Source organism: Triticum urartu, chromosome 2 (assembly GCF_003073215.2).
Source record: "Triticum urartu cultivar G1812 chromosome 2, Tu2.1, whole genome shotgun sequence".
NCBI lineage: Eukaryota > Viridiplantae > Streptophyta > Magnoliopsida > Poales > Poaceae > Triticum > Triticum urartu.
In genome coordinates, this window is record NC_053023.1 from 511,873,559 (window position 1) to 511,882,342 (window position 8,784).

At 43.6% G+C, this 8,784-nt stretch overlaps 1 protein-coding gene and 1 long non-coding RNA gene across 2 annotated transcripts; one reads left to right on the forward strand and one right to left on the reverse strand.

Moving 5' to 3' along the window:
• Window positions 1–1,711: 1,711 nt before the first annotated feature.
• Window positions 1,712–5,768, forward strand: LOC125537165 (factor of DNA methylation 2-like). The gene is made up of 7 exons (XM_048700472.1): window positions 1,712–2,195; window positions 2,286–2,437; window positions 3,673–3,765; window positions 4,281–4,367; window positions 4,468–4,749; window positions 4,872–5,087; window positions 5,178–5,768. The coding sequence occupies exons 1-7, from the start codon at window positions 1,712–1,714 to the stop codon at window positions 5,451–5,453; spliced, it is 1,590 nt and encodes a 529-aa protein (XP_048556429.1). The 3' UTR covers window positions 5,454–5,768.
• A 96-nt stretch (window positions 5,769–5,864) lies between these two features.
• Window positions 5,865–8,393, reverse strand: LOC125538347. Its single transcript, XR_007296330.1, has 3 exons — window positions 7,818–8,393; window positions 6,544–7,722; window positions 5,865–6,124 (listed from the first exon to the last, which is right to left on the reverse strand). It is a non-coding gene; the product is annotated as an uncharacterized LOC125538347 (long non-coding RNA).
• Between the last annotated feature and the right edge of the window lie 391 nt (window positions 8,394–8,784).

Genomic DNA, 8,784 nt, shown 5'->3' on the forward strand with positions numbered 1-8,784 from the left:
CATGCATGGAACTCGTGCCAGCCTTCATAAAATCCAGATGTTGAGTATGAATCAGATCTCTACTTCTAGAGCCTGTTGCTTGGAAATGTTATTTGCCCACTTCGATTTGACTTTTCTGTTGTAGATTTTCAGCTCTGGTGTTTTCCCTTTTATGACTTTGAATAATGTTGGTTAGCCAAGGAGAATAGAAGCCTATTGTTGTACTGTCTAGTTATTATACTATTTCAAGTTATCAAGTCACTTCATGAGCTGTGCTGATATTTCAAAATACCACTAGTTCTTTGTAATCTTATATTTCAAAATACACATGAGATTTCTCTGTGTTATTTTGTATTCTTTTATATCACTTAATGTGTATATTTGCTTTTATGTACAGATGCTTATGGCGACAGTTAACAATGTCGAATTCAGATCATCTATCTGTACTCCCAATTTTAATGCTTGAATTAGCTTCAGTATCAGCTTAAGATGCTACTCAGGCAGTATTCCTCCCTAAATTAGTATTAGGAAGTGTCAGCTTAAGATGATTTCAGTGGAAACTCTAGACAAATATGGGCTCTTTTAGCTAGATTATCACTACATTCATAAATAACAGATCGAGCTCTCCACGCAATATGACCTGGTTCATGTCCTTTTTTAAAGGAAAACTAGAACATCAAGGCGCGCGTTGCTGCGCCCGCCTATCTTGAGGAAAGAGTACTAAGATAATGTAAATATTTATGAAACACAAATGGAAGTATATTATATTATAATTGAACATTCGAGTTCCAGTGCCACAGATTGTAGAATGAAGTACAATATATATTTAACCATAGATAGAAGAGCCAGTTCAAATAGTCAGGCAGCATGATATTTTATAAATTATTTGCAAAACCGTATGATAGAAAACTGGCAACGAAAATATTTAAACGATCGATGGTGAGAGAAGATGATGTCATATTACTTTCACTGTACCACAGATCCATCAGTTAGAGAGCAACCTCTAATCAACACAAACCATGGATCCAAATAGGGTGAAAACATATAGATTACCTTCAGTAACATGTCCATGCTACGAGAATGCATCGTTCAGAGAACTTTCATTGGAGCCATACTGCCATGGTACCATTGGACAAACCTGCAGCTGAGTGTTGAAGAATAGCAAGCAATAAAAACATCATGAACTGTAAGTCAGCAATCCTAACATTTACATTTATACTTAAAATTAGCTAGGTTTGCAAACTGCGATCCAGGAGGAGGCACCCATGCATATCTCAAAACCAATAGGGCATTTGTGTCCTAACATGAAACAAGCTGACAATAAATTGGAAGGAATGTGTGCACAAAGAGAAGTAGAGAACCTCATGTAAATCTTACCCCCAATGGATATTTTGGAGCATGAGCAGAAAACAACAGTCCCCTGTGAAAGTTAGTTGCTCATTATCCAACACTCACCTCATGCTGACAACACTCGTCAAGCATAATATCTCCCTGAACAATAACAGTGCTTAAAGTAGTTCTAGAGAAGATATTTGTGCATGAAGATGGTATGATGAAGAAAGCTTGCAAAACAAAACTGATGAAGAAAGCTTTGCAAAAGAAATGCGCTGAATTTAATAAACCATCGACTGAACTAGTACTGTATGCTGTAGTACTACAGAAAGTGCAAATCCATCCTACCCAACGCAAACCCACTCTCTGCATTTGCATGTCAAGCGACGACAACGTGCCCATGGACGACGCCAACGCCGACGCCGGCGAGGTCCTCGACGCCATCGCCTCCGGCGCGCAGCGCCACCCCACCGCCGAGAGCGCCCTGGCCTCCGATGCGCAGCACCACCCCGCCGCCGAGAGCGCCCTGGCATCCGACGCGCGCCACCACCTCGCTGCCGAGAGCGCCCTGGCCTCCGACGCGCACCACCACCTCGCCACCGAGAGCGCCCTGGCCTCCGACACCCAGCAGCACCCGGCCGCCGTCACGACCGCTGCGCCAGCCCAGGAAGCGGTGCCGCCCGAGCTCCACCACCAGCTCATGGAACTGCGCGGGGATGACGCCGCGGGGAGTTTCCTGGCCGCCGCGGTGAAGAGGGCCGAGGACGCCATCGCCGACGAGTACGACGCGAGGGCGAGGCTCCTGGAGGCTAGGTGCGAGGAGGCGGCCACGGCGGTGCGGGCGGCGGAGCAGGACATTAGCTGCCTCAACGACGAGCTCGCCGGTAAGAATCCATGGATTGGTCGTGCTGTGAGCTCGATAATGATCTGATTATTTAGGAAAATGTTAATCTTGTTGGGTTGTTACCTGCCAGAGCTGAGGATCATATCTGAGGAGATCATACCAGAGTTGAACTGTGAGGATCCGGAGGAGCAGAATCAGAGGCTCAGGGCGTTACTGGACGCCACGACCAAAGAGCTCAAGTGGAAGATGGACAAGATTGCAGAATTGCAGGAGCTGGAGAAGGTAGGCTCATGCCATCTTTTGTCTGAACTCCAGAATGCTGTCTTACTTTCAGAGTGCTGAACCTTTCAACTCAGCTCTACAGTATCTTTTTACAAATTGACACCAGCATCAGATTATGAGTACCTAACAAAAAGTTAAGGATGCTAATGTCGGATGTGAGGCCTCAGATGGAAGCCTGTGCAAGTTAATTTATACCCAAAATTTACAGCTGAGTGCAGAATTTTGTTACTGAAGTGACCATCGACATCATATATGTCCAGAGAGACACTGAAATGAAGCAACCAAATACAGTATAAATTCAAATCATCTAGAACTAGCATCAGTATCAGTTTACTTTCAGTTTTCAGAGTGTTGAATTTTCATTTTACTTTCAGTTTTCAGAGTGTTGAATTTTCACGTCTTCAGAGTGTCGTTTTGCAAATGAACACCGACATCAGCTGTTATCAAAATAAATGGGGTTACAGATAGCAATGTCGAATGCTCAAGTCTGGCTGAAAAGGGCGTGAAATGCATTTTATAAATTAACCCTGAATTGCTTATAGCCAAAAAATTACAGCGGCATGTCAAATTTTTTCATTGAACTGATAGTTATCAAAATGCAGCCTACAACCAACACAACACGGTGTACATATGCAGCTAGGGGCAAAAACACTATAAATTCAAATCATCTACAGAATTAGCATCAGTGTCAGTTTGCTTTCAGTTTTCAGGGTCTTGAATTTTCACCTCAACTTCATAGTGTCGTTTTGCAAAAGAACACCGATATCGGCCGTTACAAAAAACAGTTGCGTATAGTACGTGGAATTTCCAAATCCGGCTAGGCTTGAAATGCATTTTTTTCAGCCAAAAATTGGAACTGTATGCCAAATTAATATTGTATTGACCATGGACCGCAATTCAGCATATGCTCAGAGAAACAGTAACAGAGAGCACCTGCCCTGTTTACAGGCCACCATAGTTCATCTAAAAAGGTTTGATGCTCGGACCTACTCAACACTGAAGATTTGTTTGTTTGTTTGTTTGTCCACTGCCTGAATGAGGGAGTATGCTGCAGCTAGTTTGAGTGGAAATACTAAATATTCACACCAATGTTTGTTCTTTTCAGCTAGATTTTTGGTACATTAATACTCCTTAACAATACTATCCAACAAAGCCACCTCCCCTCGCAGTATGACCCGGTTTATTTGCTTTCGCGATCTTGACATAGTCTTGTATTGTTTTTATTGTCTTATTAGGATAATGGTCCCACACATGGTGCTTTGGAGGTCAACACACTGGACATGACAGGTGGAGAGAACAAGCTGCCTGTGCTGCATGAGATGGAGAAGGTAGGGTCCTGCATTTCTTACCTGAACTCTACAACATGTTAAACTTTCAGTTTTCAGACTGCTGAATTTCACCTGAACATTAGAGTATCATTTTGGAAATGAACACTGATGTCCGCAGTTATCAAAAAGAAATTATGGATGGCAATGTCAAATGCACGCTGAAAAGAGCGTGGTATGTCGAATGCCTAATTCTGTTTTTACAAGCCAAAACATGTAGGTGGGAGTTAAAACAATGTCGAATTCAGATCATCTATCTGTACTCCCAATTTAAATGCTAGAATTAGCTTCAGCATCAGTCCCTAATTCAATCCAGATGCTACTCAGGCAGTATTCCCCCTAAATTTGTATTAGGAAGCTTCAGTTTAAGATGATTTCAGTGGAAACTCTAGACAAATACTGTCTCTTTTAGCTAGATTAGCGCTACATTCATAAATAACAGACTGAGCTCTCCATGCAATATGACCCGGTTCATATCCTTTTTATGGTCTTACCGGAACTCTCCTACACATACACAGGGTGCTTTGGAGATCAACACATCGGAACTGGGAGATGGAGAATGCAAGGTGGCTGATCATGCTCTCATGCTGCATGAAAACCACAAGGTTTCTTCTTCTCTTTGATAGGACAATCGATAAGCTCATCTGCATCATATTCTTAGTAGCTCCATCAAAGTAGCTGACCATGCTAGAACTCGCCTTGTAGCAAGAGATGGAGGCTATTCATGCCAAGATAATTCAACTTGAGAGGCAACTGGAGCAAAGGGATAAAGCCCTAGTGCTCATCGCACGGCAGCTGAACATGAAACTACAAGCAGGGGAGAAGGTCCCAGAGGAAGACCATCAACGTCTTTATGCAGTAATGACGTATGTGAGAAATATTGTGGATGAGGAAGGGAAAAGGATGAAAGTTCCATTGCTAGACCTCTTCAAAAGAGAGCAGGCTAACAGCAAAGAGCTCCAAGAGAATCGCCAAGAGCTGATTCAGGTAAAAGTAAAAGCCGAAAGTTTTTAAAAATTATAGTTGCTCTGTTTCCCTCATTGGGAGGAGTTACATTGTTGCTAGATGTTTTCCTCATTGAAAGATGATGATAATGTGCAAATGTGCAGGGCTTTGAGAACATGCCGATTAGTGGGGGCGCCGTTGTTAGAATCAAAAGGATGGGCCAACTTGATGAGAATCCTTTTCGCGCCGCATGCAATTTGAAATACAGGGACAATGATCCAGAGGGCAAAGCTGCAAGGTTGGTCTCGTATTGGCAGGAGGAAATACAGAAGCCATCATGGCGTCCGTTTACTAATATTCAGGTCGATGAAGAAGATAAGGTGTCTATCCAATTTCCCTACAGCATTCATGCCCTTACATTCTCTGAATTTTGTGTGAATAATCACTAGGGTGTTTTTGGACAATTGCAGGAGGTTATAGATGACAATGATCCAAGACTAAGCAAGCTGCGGTTGGATTATGGCGACAGCGTCTGCAATGCAGTGAAGGATGCACTGAGAGAACTCAACGAGTATAGTCCTGACGAGCGGCGCATCATGAATGAGGTCTGGAACTTCCGGGAAGGGCGGAAAGCAACGATGACAGAGGTGATCACCTGCATTTTGGAGCAGCTGGCAGTGGCGGACCCAGGATTGCGAGGACAGGAATTCAAGGTTCCCCCAAAAAAATGCTCAAATTCAATATAACCGGCTAGGTACAGCTGTTTAGTTGTATAACCGGATGACAGTAGTTCAATCAACCAACTAAAACAATTAAGACTATCATCCAAGTTACTGACATGTTGCAATTACTTGGCTAATGATGTGATACTATTACAGTGAAACAACGGAACACACTCTCCCTAAGATAACACAGAACATACTCCAAAGCAAGTTGAAAAGAACAGGCATGAACAAAATATGTAAGGTGCGAAACAATAACAGCAACGTATACCTTTAAGGATTTTGTCATATCAGCAATCTCATTGTTGTCATTGGCAGATTCAGATAGACCAACAGTGTTTTCCTGAAACAAATAACAAGAGAAAAATATTTAATAACTCTACAAGAGAAAGAGAAGCCCACTAATAAATAGATGCACACGAAAAAATAATCAGACCTTCGGTGGAACAAATGCAGCTTCTCTCTTTCTTTTCATTTATTCTGATTTCTCTGACTGCTTATCTAGCTTCTCTTGCCATTTCTTTGCTGACTTCTTCTTGTCACTCATGACTTCTGGTCAGATGACACGTGTACATTCCGCCATAAGGTATGGCGGAAAGTGCTTTCCACCATGAGCATTGGCGGAAAGGGACACATGTCGCTTTGTTGTGCTTCTGCCAGGGCATTTTGCCATTCTTACTGAAAGGGGTGTATTCCTGTCAATTGCAATGGGCAGGTGGTTAAATGTGAAAAAAGAAAAACAGATGCAACTATTTGAAGCTAGTAGTAAGTTATTTGAGGATATGTATGCGGTCAACATAAGCCGGGAATGGTTATTTGTTAGGACATTAACACTGTGTCACTACTGTGAGGTGCAAAATAGCAGCAGCGAGTGGCTTGCTTTAAGGAGGAAAGCAGTAAGCAAGTGATGGAGCAACTGCATAGAAACGCTGTCGATCAATATCAGTATAGAAGTTGAAGAACGTTCTCTACATTGACCTGGATTGACTGCACCACACTAACGGAAATACATGATGGAAAGCACACAAGTCTCAAATGTGAAGTGCAGATCTCAGAGCAGATAGCTAATACCAAATAGAAAATTAAAAATGTAACCACTATTCAAGCTTCATACCGTGTCTCTGTTGCCATCTCACTGGGTTTGTCTCAGCCTTTACACCATGTGCAGACATCCATGTCTTCGCCGTGAAGCTCGCGGTGCTGCTCTTGAAGCCCCGACACCAAAAGCAAAGGGATGTCACACATATTCTTGGTCAACCACAGCTGTTGCAAACTACCCAACCCCTCAACACGCCTCAGGTTTGGAGAATCATGTAGCCGTAACTCTCTCACTTGAGGAAGGTTCGATACTCTTTCCAGGCCCTCACAAGTCACAACCTACAATCAGAAGTTTCTCAGAGAGGAACTGGAGGTCCTCCTCCACCTTCAAGCAACTTGCTCCTCTTAAATGGAGCTCTTTCAAGCTGGTGGCATGTTGTCGTCCAAGCTGTCGTGGGAGAGCCCTCAGCTTGGGGCAGCCCCCAAGTTCCATCTTCTTCAACCGGGGCAGCAGATGCAACCTTGGAGACAGGGCTTCCCCTTTTCGCATCTCGGCATATATATCCCCACACTCTTCTATGGCTGCTGCTCCTGCTGCATCTTCAATAAAGGACCAATCCTCCCAGTTGTGCAAATCCCTGATGACACGTAAAGTGTGCTTTCCCACAAGATTAGGCTCCACAAGGTGACTAGTTCCCATATGCTTCAGAGTCCGAACTTCTGCTTTAGGTTGCATATTCTGATGCTTTAAAAATCTTTCACCCGACTTTGAAATCTTCTCAATCTCAAGATCGGCATTGAAGTCTCGTATTTGAACAGCAATCTTATGACGCTTCTGAACAACAGGAATGCAGGTGGAAAACGAAATACCACTACATTTAGTTGGCTTTCCTGATGATGAAGGACGTTCCGCTAGTAGCGCTTACCTCCTTCAGATCTTGCCAGGTCAATAATATCATCAGCATAATACATAGCATCTCTTAGCTCCCCAAGCCAATTGTTAACTGATGTCTCTTCTGTCCTCCTTGCCTCAGCATCATTAAGGAAGCATCGTATTTGGATCATTATCCGCTGCAGTTCTCTGAGGTCTTCTTTTACCCCTAGAATCAGAACAGCCTCTTCTGTAATAACTTCTTGCAATTTTTTGGCACATGATCCAACAAGAGAACCCAGTATGGCTGCCATGAGGCAAACTTGATGAGGTTGATCCACCAAAAATACAGTGATTCCTTGGGAAGTGTTGCAAACTTGCAGGCTGATAATGAATGCACAACATGTTGTTAGGATGGTTAAAAACATAGACAATGTTCAACAAATTCATATCCTTGTAACAGATATTCAAGATCTTACCTTTCAAAACCAATCCTTGAGCAAGAAATGAAACTCAAGAGCCAAAGCAATCATCTCGAAGAAGCAGATTGCTCCAGTGATCAGCCGATCGCCGCATTCAGATCTCAGTCAACCCGTCACTGTTTAATAAGATGTCAGAAGGGACAAACCCAAGGGAGAGGGAAAGTAAGTGGCTGGTTTGACCAGACCGCCGGAGGATCGGGAGAGGAGCTCGAGTAGGTGGCCGGCGGCGCGAGAAGACGGCGGAGGCGGCAGCGAACTTGGGCGCCGGAGGTAGAGAAAAGGGGATCGGTGCTCAGGCTGAAAGTTTCGTGGTTCTCCGTCAGTGAGTGACCATGGCACCCGCTCTCGCGACGCTCGCGCATACGCCGCCGCTGCCACCTCCACCATTCAAGCCATCTGTCGTCGCCCCCCTCGCATCCTGCCCCGTAGCACCGTCGCGCGCCTCGCGCCCGCTGCCGTCCGCTGGCTCCGATCCAGATCCAGATGCGCTGTCGCCGGCCGCCCCGGTCGGAGCTCTCCGCGTCCTCTGAGTGGGTGCCAGGCATACCTGGCCAAACGGGCCGGCCCGGCACGGCACGGCACGGCCCGAAAATGCGAACAACATGTGAAAGCTCTTAGATTTAAAAAAAAGTTCATGACCATGCAAAAAAAGTTTGTCTTTTAAAAAAGGTTCAAGAAATCGAAAGAAGTTCATGTATAAAAGAAAGTTCATGAATTCAAAAAAACCATCAACTTTGAAGAAATGTTCATTGATTTTAAAGAGTTCATCATATTTGAAAAAAAGCTCATGAAAATTAAAAAAAGTCCATCAATTTGAAAAAAGTTCATCAATACTGAAAAAATACATCGATAATGAAAAAAGTTTACAAGTTTGAAAAATAGTTCATCAATAATGAAAAATGTTCATCAATTTTGGGAAAAATTCACGAATTTGATAAATAGTTCACCGACTTTGAATTTTTTT